Genomic DNA, 19,730 nt, shown 5'->3' with positions numbered 1-19,730 from the left:
GGAAATAAAACAAAGTAAAGCTGTTTTCATCATAACGACACAAGCAAAATAAAGTTACGTTATATATTCTGATGAATTGTGTAGCCTTTTTTTGTGTGCTTTAAAAGTCTGAAATCATTTAAACCTGCATTTGAGAAAGTGATATGCTATTATATTAGGCTCGTTAGAGCATCCTTAACGCGGTTGCTTAAGTCGTGGCTTAGGGTTATTAGAATTTAAAAAAAAATGAAAAATATCAATTACCTTAAACAACGGCGCTTGATTAAGCGACAGAAGCAACGTCGCTTGTTTCCCTTCCAATCTTGTTCGGCGACTAAGAGAATCGGAGAAGAAGCGACCGGAGAAGCTGTTGACGAAGTCATCTTTCTCAGCCATCACCGCCGTTTCAGGTAACGTCCAACAGAAAAAGTTTGATTCTTTTCTGGGATTTGATCAAAGGGTTTCATATTCCTAGATTTGATTTCTCAAAAGTTTGTGTCTTTGCAGATGAAAGCACTGAGATGAAGAGATTACAAAACCCAGAATCTAACGCAGTGATGACGGAGGTATCAATGGGTGCGTCTATAGCTTCTTCAACCACTCTCAGCTCCAGCTCTCTCGCCAGATCGCTATCAAAGCTCAAGCCGTGTGGTAAGTATCATACTTTTTTACTCCATTTCTCATCCTTCTTCATGACATCATTGCTTGACTCTGACTCAATGTCGATACTTTCTAGTTCCACTGTGCTTGGAATCAGATAGATTTCACTTAAAGTTTGGAACTTTATTGACATTTTGTTCATAGGATTGCTAGTTTTGTGGATTAGAGTGACATTTAGAACACTGGTTTTAGCAGGGCTTAGATTCTTGTTATCTAGCTCCTTGGATTTGATGTGTTAAAGGATTTGTTCTTTTCTGTGTGTGTGTTCTGCAGGTCAAGAAGAGTGAAGATGTCCAGTTTCATCTCTTTATTTCAAGAAGAGTGAAGATGTCCAGTTTCATCTTCACTCTCACCCTGCCAGAAGAAATTGGGTCGGTGAGGCTAACCAAGAAGCAAGAGAATATATTAATCGGCCACATCATATATACAAAGAACCATAGACTAGCATATTTTCATTCCCAATGGGTTATCCAGATTTATTTCTCTGATGTAATTTTCAAGAAAGAAGTCAACAAGCTTTGGTGTATGAGCCAAGCACGGAAGGGAGCTGTTCATGAAACAACTATTTCCTAGTTTCTGCAAGCCTGTCAGCCCCAAGGTTCCGGCTTCTCCAGCTTTTCCCAAAAAGCTCAAAGAATGACTCCGTCCAAATCTGAACGGTGTGCCACCATTAATGCCATTGGTAATTCCGTTGGTTTGCTGTGTGAAACCATCTTCTTTTTTCGATTCCTTCAGTTTGATGGAAGAGTGAAGATGTCCAGTTTCATCTCTTTGTTTCCAGACAGGTACATGTTCTGATTCTAGCTCATTGATTAACTGTAAACGGAAGCTCCTATGTCTTTGTATTTTGATATCTTTGAAAATTTTTTTTAAGCACCTCTAAATAAGCAATTACCATTGGAGGACATTTAATTAGAGGTTGCTTAAGATAATTGCTTAACATTCATTTATTGTTAAAAAATAATTAAGCACCCTCATTAGAGTTGTTGGGTTAATGATGCTCTTATGGACTTATCCAAATCAATTATTGCATTTTGTGGTAGCCGTCTCTCGTGTTTCACGAGTTGGTTTAAAAATTTACAAAATTAGATATGATGGAAACAAGAAGACAACAAACAGAAATAGGGAAAATGGAGACTAAACTTGTCTGCTAATGTTGATAAATACACATATATTTCAACCTCCATTTGGTTCATCTCCTTCATTCCCAATCAGAGCTCAAGAATTTACTGGTTAGCTCTCTCTCACTCAGTTATTAGCTTTTGAAGTAGCTTATGTATATGTTTCATAATTTTGGTAGCTCACACATGTGATAATATCCCTTTTATATGTTTTATGAAGCCAACATTTTCTAAGAAGTCCTTCCAAAAATAATTTTAAGAATTTGGGACAGAAAATAGACATTTTATAAAATCAAAAAGCCAACATTCTGTCCCAAGGGAATATGGGACAGAAAGTCAACAGCCTAAAGAGGTTTTCATTGCCATTTTTTTTCACCCGCTTAATTTTTTACGTTAATTATTTCATTTAGAGGTCAATCATACATTGTCTTTCATGTATTTTAATATTTTATTAAATAATTAAATACTTTTAACAAATAGTTTGTAGTTCAATATCCGGACGAACACATCATATCGGTGGAGGGAAGCTACAAGAAAGTGGGTTTATATGCCACGGACGTGATCACGTCTCTCGTCTTCAAGACCTCAAAGGGTACGTTTGGCCCAAACTTGCTCGGACTTGTGACCGGTACAAAGTTTGGTTTTGAGGATCAAGGAAAGAAGATTGGAAGGTGTTATGGACGGTCGGGTGATGCTCTCGACGCTCTTGGAGTTTACTTTGTGCATGACTCTCTCACCACGTCATTGTCTCCTCTTTACAAGCTGGATGCTCAAGGCGGTGCAGAGGGACGTGTTTGGGATGATGGCTCTTACGATGCCGTTAAAACCCTGCGCATCTGTCAAGATGATTGTCGTATTACTTATTTAGAGTTCGAGTACGACAAAGGTGGGAAGTCAGAGATATTTCAACATGGGGTGAAAGGAGGAACACCATCCGAGGTAATTTATCTCTTAATTAATTCTTACACACGATCGATTGGTTTAGTAACTTCAAAAAAAGTTATAACTACTCGGGTTAGATTTAAACCCGTTTAGTAACTTCAAAAAAAGTTATAACTACTCGGGTTAGATTTAAACCCAATAATTATATGTGAAAACGCAAAACAAGGACGATCTAAGTACCAAGTAGTTGGTGTTTTAGTGATTCTGAGAGTTTCATAGTCGCTAGCTTGTTCGAACTATTTGAGAGAGAATATGTACACATTTGATAAGTTTGGAAGAAACGTTGTAGTACAATAGTTTCTTTCAATCTATTCGTTAGTTGTGTAATCTTATTTATACTAAATAACTAGATTTTAACCCGCGTTTTTCAAACGCGGACTAATTTTTGATAAAAACTTTATATAAACGTATTTTATCTTTATTTAAAGTAGGTTTGAGTATAATATCTATAATCAAAATTCTGAATCGAATCCAAACTAAAAACTCGATTCGTACCAGATCCAAAATGTAAGAAATACCAGAATAAATCTCTTAAGGTGGTACAAAATATATCCAAACCTAAAGTGTTATTAGTCAAACTCCAACGGGTAACACAAAAAACCGAAAACCCAAAAAATTCTAAAACAGATCCGAATGTCTAAATTAATCATAATTATAAATATTTGAAACATAAATATGAACTTTAAATATTTGTTTCTATATTTATTTTGAAATGGTATTTAGAATAAGTATTTAAATTTTAATTAAATATCTTAAATATCCAATTCTATATAAATAAATATTTACTTCTTATGTTTTTCTTTTAAATTTGTTATTTAATTTGGGATATATCTGAACCAAACTAATATAATCCGAATCTGAATGATGTTAATTTATAGATTTTAGGATATGATAGAAAATAGAACCATAACCTGTGTGTTATATTCTAACATGATCCGCACTTATAATATAATTTTTTTATTTCTTATATTTTTAAAATTTATTTATAATATTAAATAAATATTTATTTTAATATAAATTAAATATGGCGTTCAACCCGTCTCATACTTGATAAATATTTACATTTTTATGAAATAAGCTGCAAAAAACTGTAATTGTAAATCATAATATACAATTCAATATACTATATAATCAGATAATATTACAGTCCACTAAATTTAATATTTTATTTTAAATTCGAATATATTAAATTTATTTCTTATATTTTTAAAATTTATTTATAATATTAAATAAATATTTATTTTAATATAAATTAAATATGGCGTTCAACCCGTCTCATACTTGATAAATATTTACATTTTTATGAAATAAGCTGCAAAAAACTGTAATTGTAAATCATAATATACAATTCAATATACTATATAATCAGATAATATTACAGTCCACTAAATTACATGTTAATATGATAATTTAGCTATTACATTAAATATACAAATTATTTATGCTTTTAAATATTTTTAAATATTTTGCATTAATAAATTGAAGTATGTGGTAAACTTTATAAAATATTTTATCATGCATACGTAATTCTTTTAATTTATAATTTATAAAATAGTTGCAATTAAGTTATGTTACATATATTATTTACTGTAATAATTTAATTATGAATATGAATATATAAATATTATAGAATGATATTTCTTATTTTATAAATCAAAATGAATTATTTATTTGTAATGAACTTTAAAAATAAATACGATTTTCCATTATTTAAAATAAATATTAAAACATTAAATATCTATATTTTAAATAAAAACATATATTAAAAGATACTGTCAAAAAGAAATAGTAGAAAAGATATTGGTAATATCTTTTGATATCTTATTTTGAAATTATTTAAACAATATATTAAGATTGTGTGTATTTAATAATAACTAAATTTGTTATATACAAAATACTAAAAATTAAATAAATTAAATGGACCAACCTAGACTATTTGTAGGTAGATAAAAATATGACTCTATTTTAATAGATTAGATAACTACATTTATAAATGTAAACAAAATTTATACATAAATATCAAATTTGTTAATAACAACATGGAAATATATTGAAGACATTTCATAATATCCGAGATCTCCTTGCAACCTTAAACATTTTTTTTTTTATTCTTGTTGCAGTTTGCGCTTGATTATCCGGATGAATACATCAAAACGGTGGAAGCAACCTATGATAAGCCAAAACTTTTTCAAAATACCGTCATCACTTCGCTTACCTTCCAAACATCAAAAGGTAGAACATTATTCTGTGGGTATAAAGTGGGTAAGAAGTTTGTTCTTGAGCAAAAGGATCGTCGACTTGTTGGATTCCATGGGAAAGAAGGTGACGCAATTGATGCTCTAGGAGCATATTTTGCACCTATTCCTGCTCCAACACCTTTGATTCCAGCCAAGAAACTACCATCCGTAGGCGGCAATGGAGGAGTTACATGGGATGATGGTGTTTACGACGATGTAAAGAAAATATACGTAGGACAAGGTAATGATGGTGTATCATTTGTCAAGTTTGAGTACATTAAAGGCACAAGCTTGGTATCTGGAGATGATCATGGGAAGATGACATTACTTGGAGCTGAAGAGGTCACTTTCATAACCAAGCAATATTTTGTTACAGCTACTTCGCTAGATTCTGACACATATCTTTGATGTTTTTAATGATTTTTCAGTTTGTTCTTGAGAATGGTGAATATATCACGACCTTGGTAGGCTACTACGATAAGATTTTTGGAGTCGAGGAGCCAATAATTATATCTCTTCAGTTCAAGACGAACAAAAGGGAGTCAAGTCAGTTTGGAATGGATTCTGGTGAGAAGTTCACTCTTGGAGAGAATGGCCATAAGATCGTTGGGTTCCATGGACAAGCTAGTGATGTCATCCACAGTGTTGGATATAAGCCCAACTGCTGCAAACGTTTCTACTAAAGCCCAAGCTGATATCAGGCCCACTCCTATCTCTTCTAACGGTCACAAAGACTCTGTTTCAGAGAAGACAAAAGCTGGTCTTCGTACGGGATTAACAGCTCAGGATATACAGCTATCAAACAGATTTGATGCATTGGGATTGTGTGCTGTGACGTGCTGAGCTGTCCTCTTATTTGTCTTACTCAATCTACCTTTACTCTGTATAAATATGGATGCGTTGTAAGCGTAGAAGCTAAGCAAGAAACTATTTGAATAAACATAAAAGTTATCTTCTTCACTCTGTCTCTGCACTGCCTTTATGGTATCAGAGCTATGGACGACGATCCAATCTCTTCTCCGTTAACAATCACACAGTGTGTGACTCTCAAGCTCAATGACTCGAACTATCTGTCTTGGAAGTTCCAGTTTGAGCATTTTCTTCACTCGCAGTCTCTTTTTGGTCATGTGACCGGTGAAACTCCTCGTCCCCAGCCGATTCTTACCATCCAAGCTGAAGATCATGTCACCGAGACGCCAAATCCAGAGTACGCAAGATGGGTTCGAACAGATCAACGCATCATGGCCTGGCTTGTTGGTTCTCTTTCTGAAGAAGCCATCAAGTCTGTCTATGGTTTGCGTTCATCTCAAGAACTGTGGCAGTATCTAGCGCAGAAGTACAACCGCGTCTCGCCGACAAGAAAGCTGGATCTTCAGAGCCGAATACAGAGCACCAAGAAAGGATCACGCAAGTTGTCTGAGTACCTGTCCGAAATGAAGTCCCTTTGCGATCAACTTGCCTCTATTGGTGCTCCTTTGTCCGAACAAGAGAAAATATTTGGTGTTTTGCGTGGTCTTGGCAAGGAGTATGAGTCTATTACCACCGTCATCGAGAACTCCATGGACTCCTTTCCAGGTCCTAACTTCGAAGATGTCATTTTTAAGCTTATTGGCTTTAATGAAAAGCTTTCTGCCTACGAAGCTCCCACCGAAACTTCTCTTCATCAAGCTTTTTACGCCAACAGAGGAGGATACTACTCTCGAGGTCGTGGTCAGCGTGGTAGTCACCGTGGACGCGGGAGCTACTCCACACAAGGTCGCGGCTTTCCACAGCAAATCAGTCAGGGCGCTGGTCGTGGTTCTTCTACTGGCGCTAACAACCGTCCAACATGCCAAATCTGCAATAAGTTTGGTCATGTTGCTGCAAGATGTTACAAGCGTTTTGACCACTCTTTTCAGACTGAAGACCCTCCCCATGCTCTGGCTGCTGTTCGAACTGAGTCCTCACATCCTCCTGGTCATGACTGGTACGCAGATTCTGGAGCAACTGCGCATATCACAAACAACCCGGCTAACCTTCAGTCGTCACAGGCCTATTCAGGTGATGACTTGGTTCTCGTAGGTAATGGTGAGTATCTCCCCATCAGCCAGATTGGCTCTGCAGTTTTGCCTAGTCTTCAAGGTAACATTCCCTTAAATGACGTTCTCGTTTGTCCTGGAATAACTAAGTCCTTACTTTCAGTGTCAAAGCTTACTGCTGACTACCCCTGTTCTATTGAGTTCGATGCTGATAGTGTTATTGTGAAGGACAAACAGACAAGGCAGCTGCTCACCAAAGGAACTAGAGAAAAGGATCTTTACATCCTGGAGAACACGAAGTTTATAGCTTTCTATTCTCACAGACAGCAAGCTGCAAGTGGTGATGTGTGGCATATGAGGCTAGGTCATCCTCACCAAGAAGTTCTCCAGCGTTTGTCAAGCAATAAAGCCGTAGTCATCAATAAATCCAGTCTGAAGTTCTGTGAGGCTTGTCAGATGGGAAAGTCGAGTCGTTTACCTTTTAGTCATTCTGATTTTGTAGCTGTTAAACCTCTTGAGCGTGTCCACTGTGATTTATGGGGTCCATCTCCAGTGGTTTCTACGCAGGGTTTTAGATATTATGCTGTATTTGTCGATCAATACTCAAGATTCACTTGGTTGTATCCTTTGAGAATGAAATCAGACTTCTTTTCAGCTTTTATACACTATCAGAATCAGGTAGAACGACAACTAGACTGCAAAATAAAAACGTTTCAAAGCGATGGTGGTGGTGAATTCACCAGTAAACAGTTTAGTGCTCATCTGACTTCGTGTGGAATAAAGCATCATATGTCATGTCCACATACACCTCAACAGAACGGCTTAGCAGAGAGGAAACATCGCTACGTTACTGAGCTTGGTATGTCTCTGATGTTCCACAGTCGTGTTCCTCATGAGCTATGGGTTGAAGCTTTTCTCACGGCGACATATTTGGGAAATCTTCTTCCTTCCTCTGTTCTTCCAGAACATAAGAGTCCGTATGAAGTACTGGTTGGGAGAGCTCCGGTGTACACTTCTCTTCGCGTCTTTGGATGCAGTTGCTACCCGTTTCTTCGTCCTTATGGTCAAAACAAGTTCGATCCGAAGAGTCTTCATTGTGTTTTCATTGGCTACAGTGATAAACACAAAGGATATAGGTGTCTTCATCCACCTTCTGGACGTGTGTATATAAGTCGTCACGTTCTATTTGACGAAAGTAGCTTTCCTTACAACAAGGAGTACCAGTCCTTTCTCCAGTCCTTGGACACACCGTTGCTGTCTGCGTGGTTGTACGATGTGGAAAAACCTCAGCAGCCTGTGATAGAGACACCTGTAGTGGACGATGAACTATTGCCAAGAAGAAATAAGCCTCAAGCAGCCCCTCTGTTATCTCCTGCTTCAACACAGTCTAATGATTCGATCTTCTCAGCTGATGATTTTCCACCACTTCAGGCTCCTCCAGTGGTACCTGCTGCGGTCGTTCAACAGGCTCCTCAGCCAGAACCTGTTCATCCAATGGTCACACGTGCCAAAGACGGCATCAGAAAACCAAATCCTCGTTATGCGTTGCTTGCAGTAACTCCTCAGTTCCCTGAACCACGGTCAGTTGCTGCAGCTCTAAAAGACCCGTTTTGGACAGCTTCTATGCAGCATGAGAAAAATAACATGGAGATAACCCACACTTGGGATTTGGTACCACCTGAGCCAGATATCCAGCCCATTAGTTGTGGTTGGGTTCATAAGTCCAAGTTGAATGCAGATGGAACTCTCAACAAACGCAAATCTCGTTTGGTGGCTCGTGGCAACGAACAGGAAGAAGGCATCGACTTCGTTGAGACATACAGTCCTGTTGTGAGAACTGCAACAATACGTTCTGTTCTTCATGTTGCTGCGGTCAAAGGTTGGAAAATAAAACAGTTAGACGTTGAAAATGCTTTTTTGCATGGTGATCTCAAGGAACCGGTGTTCATGAAACAACCACCCGGTTTTGAGGATCCAACTAAGCCTAACTACCTCTGCAAACTGAGAAAAGCAATTTACGGTTTGCGTCAGTCACCGAGAGCATGGTTTGATAAGTTTAGTACATTTTTGATTGAATTTGGGTTCAAATGTACTCATGGAGATCCATCTCTGTTCGTGTATCTACATGGAGACGATGTGATGTACTTGTTGTTGTACGTTGACGACATGTTGCTCACTGGTAACAATGACAAGTTACTGGAGCAGCTGCTGGTTCATCTCAACACTACTTTCCGCATGAAGGACATGGGGCCAATTCACTATTTCCTTGGCATTCAGGTAACAACTACTTCAGACGGTCTGTTCCTATGCCAAGAGAAATACACAAAGGATCTTCTGGCAAGTGCAGCGATGTCAGATTGTGCTCCAATGCCCACTCCTCTTCCGTCTCAGTTGGACAGAGTCTCCGGACAAGATCAACTCTTCTCAGAACCCACCTACTTCCGCAGTCTCGCGGGTAAGCTTCAGTATCTCACCTTGACAAGACCGGATATCCAGTTTGCTGTGAATTATGTGTGTCAGAAGATGCATGCCCCTACGGTCGCAGACTTTGCAAACCTCAAGCGTATACTACGCTATCTGAAGGGTACACTCCGATATGGCTTGAACATCAACTCAAGCACAGGCTTTCTTCTCTATGGTTTTAGCGACAGTGATTGGGCAGGTTGTCGCGAGACTCGACGCTCAACTGGTGGTCTCTGCACATTCCTTGTCTCCAACATCATCTCTTGGTCCGCTAAACGCCACCCCACTGTCTCAAGATCATCTACTGAAGCAGAGTATCGTACCCTCTCCTTAACTGCTACTGAGCTCAAGTGGTTAGCATCTTTACTTGGTGAAATGGGAATCTCTTTGCCTGACACGCCGGAACTGTTTTGTGACAACCTGTCTGCGGTCTATCTCTCAGCAAATCCGGTGATGCACAACAGAAGTAAACACTTCGATACAGATTTCCACTATGTCCGGGAGCGTGTGGCGCTTGGAGCTTTAGTTGTCAGCCATGTCCCTGCAGATCTTCAGTTGGCTGACATCTTTACCAAACCTCTACCTCAACAAGCTTTCTGTAACTTACGCAGCAAACTTGGCGTCCGTGATGCTCCTGCCCCAAGTTTGAGGGGGTGTATAAGCCCAACTGCTGCAAACGTTTCTACTAAAGCCCAAGCTGATATCAGGCCCACTCCTATCTCTTCTAACGGTCACAAAGACTCTGTTTCAGAGAAGACAAAAGCTGGTCTTCGTACGGGATTAACAGCTCAGGATATACAGCTATCAAACAGATTTGATGCATTGGGATTGTGTGCTGTGACGTGCTGAGCTGTCCTCTTATTTGTCTTACTCAATCTACCTTTACTCTGTATAAATATGGATGCGTTGTAAGCGTAGAAGCTAAGCAAGAAACTATTTGAATAAACATAAAAGTTATCTTCTTCACTCTGTCTCTGCACTGCCTTTATTGGAGTCACTGTCGTGCCCATCACCACCGAGTGAATTTTTTTTTGAAATTATCTTTAATAAAACCAGCCAGTCATGTGGGTTGAATAAAACTTTTAATAAAGCTGGTGTGTGTTCTCCTATCAATTCTAAATTAATATGATTCTATGAAAGTAAAATCAAACGTGCCTATTAATTTCATTAAATTCTCTGATCAATTTCAGTTGTTTGGTTGGTTGAAGAAGAAACAAATACTACCATTTATCAACAAAATCCACCAAAATTTATAACAACTTTGTTGCAATTTACTATAATATGTTTTATTTTATTATCATCTTTAGCAAAACATTTTATTATTGAAAATTCAAAAGACTAAAACAACTGCAAAAGCCCACAGAATAACTATATATAATATAATTATACTTTTCACTATTAATTATCATTTTTAATCTAAAAAAAAAGAAACCCAAACAATTTCGAGTGCTTGATAACCAAACAGCTAACACAATTGGGCCCACGCAAAGATAAGCCAAGCGGGCCGCTCCTCTGGAAAGGCTTTATCAGCGCAAATTCCATAAACACCCTTTTATCATAACCCTATTTTCGGAGAAAACCATTTGTTTTGTCGTCACCTTGTCTGTTCGAATCTCTGTTACAATAGTGTACGTAAACTAACGCCGTCATAAAAACCTCGATTACTGTTTCGGATTCTTCATCGTTTTTTGATTCAGTTTCCCTCCATCTTCTGAGAAGATTCTTCTCGATACTCGATTCTGGAGAATCTCTCTGCTTTTGGTATAACTTCATAACTCCATGGATAGTCTCCTTTCGATAATTTTTGTTTATATTTCTTTTTCAATCCTGTTCAATTTCTCCGCCGCTTGGTCTCACGTTCGATATATTCTTGAAAATATGTTCTGTTTTGGTACGTGTCTCTAGGGTTTAGTTTTTGGTAGGTGAAATGTTTTAAGGATATTTTAGTCTTTTTAGCTTTGAGTTGCAACAGCAACTCGATGTTTACGGATCTGTCAGAAACTCTCTGACAATTTCGTTATATTTAAAAAAGACTCTGTTCGATCTTGATCTTGATCTTGGTTCTATTTTTAACCTATTATCTCATCATCAGTCAAAAAGCTAAAAATTATGGTTGAATCATTCTCATCGAGAAGCAATCAAAGCAATGCAAGGAAGTAGTTTAAGTAGGTTTCACTTTGCAACACTCTTCTCTGCTCTGTTCTGTTCTGTTTTTTTTTTTCTTTTTTCTTTTTCTTAATTCGCAACACTTTGGGTTAGTGTTTCATGATTACCATGTCTAATCCTTTCCATGTAGCAATCAAATCAGCATCACTTCTATGACCTGTTTGTGCCATTTGCCTTTAATTTTTTTTCTTACTCTTTTGTTAGTATTAATCTGCTTCTTCTTTTTTTATTAACATAAATTTTTGATTCCAGCTTGCCTTGTTTAACACTGGGAGATGAAGAAGCTTTTCTTTTTCAAATCGTCATCTGGTAATGGCAATGATAAAAAAACTCGCCGGGGAAAAGAAACAGAAGCTACTCCAAAGGGTGGTGGTGCCATAAAGTCTCAGAGTGGTCAGGCTCTTAGAAGAAGTCATTCGTTTTCTTCCGCAGCTTTTCTCGTTGATGGAACTTCCTCAAATGATCCAATCGCTACAAGACAGCGAAACCAATCATCTCGGTATGTTCTTTTTTTTTTCTTGCTTCTCGTCTTACTCTTCTTTTGTAAAACTGTTTGTTACATTGCAATCTTCAAGAAAGGCTTTAGTTACCTTCTTCATAAGAGATTATTAATTAGACGGACGTCTAGCTAGCCCCATTTTTTAATATTGTTCCCGTTTTTAAAAAGAAAATTGTTTCGTTTAGGGCCGATTTATCGATGACTTTTTATAAACTAACTTGATTCTAGTTTCAGATTTTTTACACCGGAGAGCCAAAGCAAGAAAGCAGAACAAACTCACAAGTACAAAGTACATGATTCATCTGGAACTTTATCAACTTGTTCTAGTAACGTCTCAAGCCAAGTCTTGGACCGTTTCATAGATGGAGAAGAGCATCATCATCATCTTCTTCATCATCACAGTAAGCAAAAGAGCGGTTCTTCTTCGCTAAGCAACCACTCCTCAGGTAGTAGCAACAACATCCTCAAAGGAAGGAAGCTTCCTCCTCGAGTTCAAATCAATTCACCAACAACGATATCAGACATTGTCAAAGAGAGACGACACTCCGACAACAACAACAACAATCGTATGAACAACGATGCAGCATCAGCTCGTTCGCTCGCGAGAAGCGTCATGGAAAGACTCTCTCACACTCGCACCCACACTCACACTCACGGCAAGTCTAAGTCGAAGGCCTTGAGTTACGGCTCGCATGAGTTGGATGTTTTCGCCAATCTTCTCCCACTTGCTGAACACATAAATAATGGTTATTATTACAAGGATGACCACGTGGAGGAGGAAGAGCAAGAGGTGTTCTCGCACGGTAAGAACAGTACTGAGCTAGAGAAGAAGTATAAAGAAGCTGAGAAGAGAGTGAAGCTGCTTTCTCAAGAACTAAACGAGCAGAAGTGTTGTGACTTTGACGATGTTAGACAAATCGAAGAGGAGAGGGTAGGCCTAGCTTTCGAAGTCTTGAGCCTCTTGAGGTCACAGATAGACGAGAGAGCTTCTTCCAAGGAAGAGATCAAACGCCTAAAGACAGACTCGGAGCTTCATATAAAGAGACTAGAGAAAGAGAAGAGCGAGTTAGAGTTCGGTCTTGAGAAAGAACTCGATAGGAGGTCGATAGAGTGGAGTTCAAAGCTAGAGAACTTTCAAACGGAGGAGAAGAGGCTGAGAGAGCGGGTCAGGGAGCTAGCCGAGCACAACGTCTCGCTCCAGAGAGAAGTAGCGACGTTTCACGAGAAGGAAACCGAGCGGATGGATATGCTGAGAGAGATGGAGGAGAAGGTCACCGAGCTGAGCGAGACAGCAGAGGAGACGCGTCGAGAGAATGTTTATCTTGTCCAAAACCTCTCCGAGTTGCAAGAGAGTTACGGCGAAGCGACGGGAGATCTTGATTGCGTGAGGAGAATGTTCGAAGAGAAAGACAAGGAGTGTAAGGAGCTGCACAAGTCTGTGACGAGGCTTCTAAGAACATGCAGAGAGCAGGAGAAGACTATTCAGGGACTCAGAGATGGTTTCACCAAGCCAGAACAGATAAGGTTGTCAGGGGTTGAGTTCTCGCTTAGAAAAGAGCTGGAATTGATGAAGCTCGAAGCTGAGACTCTTCGTATAGAGAACACTTGTTTGCGGAGTCGAGTGAAAGGCCAAGAGGGTGACGACGACGCTATGGCGACCTTGAAGCTAGATAATGAGATGAAGATGCGTGTGTGCCTCTTGCAAGACCAAGGAGTCTCGATGTTGAATGAGAGCATGCAGGTATGTTACAAGCTCTTGAAGTTCATCAGAGAGAGCTTAGCTCAAGACACGCATAGCGGATTGAGTGAACAGTTTCTGATTGAATCTGAGATGAATGTCCATGGAGTAAGGCGTGGAACTGAAAACCTGAAGAGGAGTTTGCAGACAGTCACCAGCTTACTTCTTGAGAAGTCCAATGAGAATATTGCATCAAACTCAGAATCACCTGCTAGGCCTAGTGAGCCAATCAACCAATCTGTGGAGGTGAGTTTGTCCAAAATCTCATTTGATAATATTTAATATTCAAGAAATCGCTAGGCAGTGGTTAGGCGTTTTACAGAAATTTTTTTAACATCTAGACCAATTTTTAGAATATTACTAATATTGATTTGAACTTCAATTTTTGAAGGCTAGACTGTTTTGTTTTTAAAAATCATTTCGTTTAGATCTGATTTGCTGTCTAGCAGGGCCTAGAACCGCTTAGACCGATTTTTAGAATATTAAATGAATATTACTAATATTCATTTGAACTTGGGTTTATTACATGTTTTATCTGTGCTAAGTGTTTCACCTTTTGCCTGGTTTTAGAAGTTCCTCAAAGCTGAACTGAGAGCAGAGAGTCTAATCACAAGTTTGTTAAGAGAGAAACTGTACTCCATGGAACAAGAGATCGAGCAGCTTCACGCAGAAGTAGCTACAGGAGTACGTGGTAACGAAGTTCTAAGACGTGAAATCCAAAACGTCTTAGACAACCTTTCAGTAAACAGCCACCAATTAAAAGACCTCAAGCTTCAGGTACTTCAAATATTTTACTTTATTTTTGTTGCTCATGAGGAGTGTCATGTTGACTTATAATGTGATGATTCTTGACACCAGATGGTGAAGAAGGACGAGAACGTGAACAGGCTTGAAACCAATCTCCAAGAAGCTGCGAAACAGTTGTCCAGCATGAAAGTTACGTTACCAAGAGTGGTGGAGGAAAGAGAGGAGATGTGTAAGGAAGTGAACGAGTGCAGAAAGAGAAACATGGAGTTGGAGTCGGATAAGGAAACGCTGAAGAAGGAGGTTGAGAGGTTGGAAGAGGAGACGCTTTACAAGGAAGGTCAGATCACGATACTAAAGGATACACTTGGAAGCAAGCATTTCGATCTTCTCTCGGGTACTACTGACTTCTCATATAACGATTTCTTAGTCCAATAAAGACTATAGAATAAATATGTACAGGGCGTATGCTTCTCTCATGCTCTTGTTTCGGTCTTTAGGGGTTGTTTAGGTTTGATAGATGATTGTTCTTTTAGATTGTTTTTTTTTTCTCAAAGTTTTTGATTTGTATTTCGAGGGCTTAATAAAATTTAACATTTGTGGACGAACATAAGGGTTTGGTAAGGTATTTGAACTGTACTTGGATGATAAGATTCACCAAGCCTATCTATAATACAACATGATTAGGTTCTTAAACCAAAATACTAGTCCATAATCAAAGCCATCTACACAAGCTCAAACTACCAGCACTTACTTTCTATCTGGTGTTCAAGTAGAATATCAAGCTTTGTGCTTCTGTACATGCGATGACTAAGACACTCTCCATCAATGTGTATGTCCCACAAATGCAGGTCAAACCAAAAAAAAAAAAATAGATGAACTACTTACTACTTCAATAGTATTCTCCATATCTTTCTCATATAATCGACTAGAGACTAAACCGATTATCCTGCTGAGTGATGATTACATAAAAGCTAGCCAGCACCAGAGGCTCTTACAAGCCATCTATAGGTGTCAAATGGGCGGGTCGTCCATTGGTCGTCCATGTCCATATTTAAATGGGCTTAATATGGACAAACCCATATTTTCCATGGATTATAAATGGACAAAATTTGGATGACTATTTAAAAAGTGGTTTATATGGTTTTGGACATTATAGACATGGACTGTCCAATGGACTCCAAAACTACGGTTTTAAAAATTGAGTTTTCCTCTCAAAATGTTAGGATTTCTAAAAATTGAATTTTCATGTCAGAACTAAAAATTCGAATTTTCCCGACATAACCGCAAAATCAAGTATTTCCGTTAAAATCGCAAAATCAATTTTTCCGTCAGAACCGCAAAATCGGGGTTTCCCGTCAAAACCACAAAATCGGGTTTTTCCGCCAAAACCGTAAAATCGATTTTTCCGCCAAAACCGCAAAATTATTTTTTCCGTCAAAATCGCAAAATTGGGTTTTCTCGCCAAAACCGTAAAATCGGGTTGTATATATAATTGTAGGCTTATAAATTAAAACCTAAAGTTTTCATATATGGTCCATTATGGACTTTGTGGCAACCCATAAAAATATGGGTTTTAGTGGATATGGTTCTTAATAGACATGATTCTAATGGACATGGTCACTCTCTGTCCACAAACAATAAATGGACAAATGGATACGGGCTAATGGACGTGGACTCGCCCAGTTTACCGCTCTAAAGCCATCCAACATTGCTATCTGGGTTTGGGAAAAAGTATGGTCAGTGCTGCTGTCATCTGCGTGGCTGTTTTTCACTTGCCCAATTTATTTACAGCTACAGCCTGTGAACATCAATCAATGCCATCTCATGATTCAATAAAAACCGGAAAAAACTCTTATATAATATACTACAAGAAAAACAGAGATAGATGTTGGTGCTAAAAACTTTCCATCTTTTGAGATGCAGCCCACTCTCTTAATATATACATGGGACACATTACTTCCACTGACATTAAGGTAATAATACAATCAACTTCCTACATGTCTTAACCTCCTTTACAAAGAGTTTCAGACAAGAAAACATGATGAAAAAGCCGTACGTATGTGTATAGTCTAAGCCCAATTTAAAATTCGGCCCATTTATACAAACGGATCAATTAATTTAATTTGATTAAATAAAGTGAGATTCAATTGAGCAACAAATACAGATCCACTCAGCTCCTTTGAATTCACCGGTGGTGATCAGATCTGCGATGGACGGTGGCGACGATATGGATTCACTGTTTGAGGGGATGGAGCTATTTACGCCGTCGTCCTCTCAGTTCCCCGATAGCACCGACAACGCATCCGCAGTTTTGCCGCCTTCGGAGGCGACACTGATCACGGCTCCTTCGCCTGCAGAGGCGACGGAGACGATGTCTGAGCCTCTGGACGAAGATATGTTCTCCGACTTAACGATAGTGAGTCCGGTCCAACACGTAGCTGAGGCAGTTACTCGTCCACCCCCGTTACCGTCTTCTTCTTCCTCCTCCTGCGTGAAGCGTCAGGTGTCTCGGAGGAAGAAAAGAGCCGGCGGGTTGAGAATCGGATACGGGAGGCACGAGATCAACGACGATGAAGACAACGAGGATTCCGTCAGTCAACAATCGGCCGATTCCGTCAGTCAGTTATCAGATTCCGTCAATCAAGTAACGGATTCCGTCAGTCAACAATCGGCTGATTCCGTCAATCAAGTAACTGATTCCGTCAGTCAGTTATCGGCTGATTCCGTCAATCAAGTAACTGATTCCGTCAGTCTGTTATCGGATTCCGTTAGCCAACAATCTGATCAGCCTTTAGACTCGGTCAAGGCTCAGATCGAAGGGAAGCTGACGCGAGCACGTGCCTCGGCAGCTTCCGTCACTTCCTCTCGCAAGAGCGCCATCAGGAAGAGAAGGCGAGCGTCCGAGAGTCTCAGATTAGCTTCCAAAGCCCACGACGAGCTCGAGAAGCAGCTCGAGGAAGCCATCGAGGCTGAGGATTTCGACGCGGCCGAAAAGATCAGCGAGAGCCTCGCCGCTGCCGAGAGAGATAAGCTCTCTCTCGTGGCGTTGCTCCGTCAAGCAGAATCCGATTGCGACGCTGTTGAATCCAAGATGGAGGAAGTCCTCCTCTCTCAGATCGCAGCTGAAGAAGAATCCGCCTCTCTGCTTCGCGGATTTTGCACGGTATGAGATTCATTGTTTGTTGCATTGTAGCTAGGAGAGAGATTCATAAGTGTGTTCGTTCTGTGATTGATATATCTCTATAGGATGCTGAGAATGAGGCAGAGTCGATTCTGGAGAAGGCAGATGGTTTTTGTGTAGAGGAAATGGTGAAATGGAATTCATGTTGCGAAGATGTAGAGGTGAGGAAAGTGGAACTGGATATAGAGTCTGTCATTGTTGATAACGTTAGGCTGTCGTTGAACGATACTCTTGAGGGATCTGTTGAGCAAGAGATGAAGGAAAAGGAGATGCTGCGTAAGAGGAAAGAGCATTTGTCTGATGAGCTTGAGGAGCTGCTTGCTCTGGTGAAGGCAAAGGAGAAGGAGATCGACGAGAACGATTCTCAGATAAAGGCAGTTGAGGAGAGAATTAACAGTGTGGTCTCTGGCTACAAGGAGTTGCAAACAAGCATGGATAAGATGTTTAGCGATTTGCAAACGGGTTTGTCCCAGGTTGATGCGGAGACTGAAGGTTTGTCAAGGAAAAAGAGAGAGGTGGACGAGTTCGTGGCGTCTGAGAAGGAGAGAGGAGCCAAACTCCGTGAACTTGTCAGTGTTTCAGCGGATGAAGCAAATGAATATGAGGAAGTTATTAAATTGCGAAAAACTCTCATGTCATATGTGTCGAAGACTAGAGAAGAGAGAGCCAAGCTTGTAAACATCGAAGAGAAGCTTTCTGAGGAAGTCCAGAGGCTACAGGAGGAGGTTTCCAGTACCCGAGAGTCACTAAAGGTATTTCATCTTCTTCCTTTCTTTTCTGCAACATGATATGTTATGAATCTTGTTCCACCCTCTATTCATGTTTGAACAAGATTATACACAAGGGAATATATCTATAGTTACTTATCCACATAGTGCTTTTTATTGGAAGATAGTCTCTCTTTAGTCAGGTGGTACATGTTTTAACAGGTCTTTTCCTCACCTATGCTCTGAGAAAAAAATGCTTAATGACTGTTAAATAGTATGGTATTGAATCATGTAAATGTCATCTTGCAATTTCACTGTACAGTTTTAGTTTAGAGTAGCTGCCATCAGTATTTTGTACAAGTCCTTATCTATCTTGTCTCTTTGTTTACAGGAGCAATCTTCTAGAAAGTCGATTATCCAACAGAACATTACATCTTTCATGGATAAAATTATGTTCATAGAGAAGCGGATGCCGGAGCTTGAAGCAGAGAAGAAAGTGGCTGCGTCGACAAGAAATTTCAAAGAAGCTGGAAGAATAGCAGCAGAACTTAAGTCCTTAAATCTGGAGAAGGATAAGATACAGATCGAAACAGGGCAAGCGAACTCTGAGCTCGAAAAAGCAGAGCAGGAGATTGAAGAAACAATCAAGAGGTTACAAGAGTTAGAGAGGTTGATTTTGTCGAAAGAAACGGAATTGTCTGTCAGCAGATTCCAGAGGTTGAGGATTGACAGTGGCACTGCAAAAGCCGAGAGATCAGCTGCTCTGGAGCTGAGTGATCTCGAAGAAGCTAATCTTCTACTTGAGGAAGCACAGGAAGCAGAATCCGAAGCAGAGAAGCTTAAACTCACATGCGGTCTCAAACAAGAAGGCGAAGAAGAAGAGGCTAAAGAATGTTTTGTCTCCATGGAACTAATAGCCACCTTTGGTCTGAAGAAACTACAAGAACTGGCAGAATCTGTTCCGTCATAACCAAAGCTGCTTCAGGTTCAACCGTCAGGACTAAAAGCGCTCACCATGATCGAGCAAGATATTTAAGAGGCGTTGATCAACAACGTTTTCCTTAGTCCACATCAACATGTATGGTTTTGTTTTTCGGATCCGTGTTTGATTTATTTCTTGATGAAAGAAGAGAGTTCAAGCTTGTTCAAGCAATACACTTGTAAGTTGCGTCCCAATACTTCGTATACCTTTTTGTACTTCTCAGTGAACATTGCGAAAGATGAGCATTGGTTCAGATTTCAGAGTAAAAGAATATTATTGTCAACGACTAG

General features: G+C 39.4%; 3 protein-coding genes across 5 annotated transcripts; all 3 read left to right on the top strand.

Annotated features, from left to right (window-relative positions):
• Window positions 1–536: 536 nt before the first annotated feature.
• On the top strand, window positions 537–10,444 carry LOC108808791 (jacalin-related lectin 23-like). Its single transcript, XM_056987443.1, has 8 exons — window positions 537–630; window positions 784–824; window positions 913–1,010; window positions 2,061–2,112; window positions 2,241–2,699; window positions 4,823–5,281; window positions 5,368–5,589; window positions 10,414–10,444. Exons 1-8 carry the CDS (start codon window positions 537–539, stop codon window positions 10,441–10,443), a joined length of 1,455 nt encoding a protein of 484 aa, XP_056843423.1. The 3' UTR covers window position 10,444.
• A 580-nt stretch (window positions 10,445–11,024) lies between these two features.
• LOC108813426 (MAR-binding filament-like protein 1-1) lies at window positions 11,025–15,172 on the top strand. 3 transcript variants are annotated; one of them, XM_056989261.1, is made up of 5 exons: window positions 11,025–11,181; window positions 11,839–12,085; window positions 12,320–14,069; window positions 14,394–14,600; window positions 14,682–15,172. In XM_056989261.1, exons 2-5 carry the CDS (start codon window positions 11,862–11,864, stop codon window positions 15,003–15,005), a joined length of 2,505 nt encoding a protein of 834 aa, XP_056845241.1. In that variant the 5' UTR covers window positions 11,025–11,181; window positions 11,839–11,861; the 3' UTR covers window positions 15,006–15,172. The 3 variants fall into 3 exon arrangements, with proteins under 3 accessions (XP_056845241.1, XP_018441476.1, XP_018441474.1); XM_018585974.2 differs by having other exon boundaries at window positions 12,314–14,069; XM_018585972.2 differs by lacking the exon at window positions 11,025–11,181 and adding an exon at window positions 11,429–11,585 and having other exon boundaries at window positions 12,314–14,069.
• A 1,546-nt stretch (window positions 15,173–16,718) lies between these two features.
• Window positions 16,719–19,723, top strand: LOC108812413 (uncharacterized). Its single transcript, XM_018584666.2, has 3 exons — window positions 16,719–17,733; window positions 17,817–18,503; window positions 18,850–19,723. Exons 1-3 carry the CDS (start codon window positions 16,780–16,782, stop codon window positions 19,426–19,428), a joined length of 2,220 nt encoding a protein of 739 aa, XP_018440168.1. The 5' UTR covers window positions 16,719–16,779; the 3' UTR covers window positions 19,429–19,723.
• The last annotated feature ends 7 nt before the right edge of the window (window positions 19,724–19,730 follow it).

This window comes from Raphanus sativus, chromosome 6 (genome assembly GCF_000801105.2).
Source record: "Raphanus sativus cultivar WK10039 chromosome 6, ASM80110v3, whole genome shotgun sequence".
NCBI lineage: Eukaryota > Viridiplantae > Streptophyta > Magnoliopsida > Brassicales > Brassicaceae > Raphanus > Raphanus sativus.
Note: the sequence above shows the minus strand (reverse complement) of the source record. Positions and strands in the feature narration are given on the sequence as shown.

Bases quoted from the DNA above. Each gene is read 5' to 3' on its own strand.
- LOC108808791 (XM_056987443.1), top strand. From the start codon at position 537: ATGACGGAGGTATCAATGGGTGCGTCTATAGCTTCTTCAACCACTCTC. The intron at 1,011-2,060 runs GTCGGTGAGGCT...AAAATCAAAAAG, and splicing joins ACCCTGCCAGAAGAAATTGG to CCAACATTCTGTCCCAAGGG. The intron at 2,113-2,240 runs GTTTTCATTGCC...TTTAACAAATAG, and splicing joins AAAGTCAACAGCCTAAAGAG to TTTGTAGTTCAATATCCGGA.
- LOC108813426 (XM_018585974.2), top strand. From the start codon at position 11,862: ATGAAGAAGCTTTTCTTTTTCAAATCGTCATCTGGTAATGGCAATGAT. The intron at 14,070-14,393 runs GTGAGTTTGTCC...GCCTGGTTTTAG, and splicing joins CAATCAACCAATCTGTGGAG to AAGTTCCTCAAAGCTGAACT. The intron at 14,601-14,681 runs GTACTTCAAATA...TCTTGACACCAG, and splicing joins TAAAAGACCTCAAGCTTCAG to ATGGTGAAGAAGGACGAGAA.
- LOC108812413 (XM_018584666.2), top strand. From the start codon at position 16,780: ATGGACGGTGGCGACGATATGGATTCACTGTTTGAGGGGATGGAGCTA. The intron at 17,734-17,816 runs GTATGAGATTCA...ATATCTCTATAG, and splicing joins TGCTTCGCGGATTTTGCACG to GATGCTGAGAATGAGGCAGA. The intron at 18,504-18,849 runs GTATTTCATCTT...CTTTGTTTACAG, and splicing joins GTACCCGAGAGTCACTAAAG to GAGCAATCTTCTAGAAAGTC.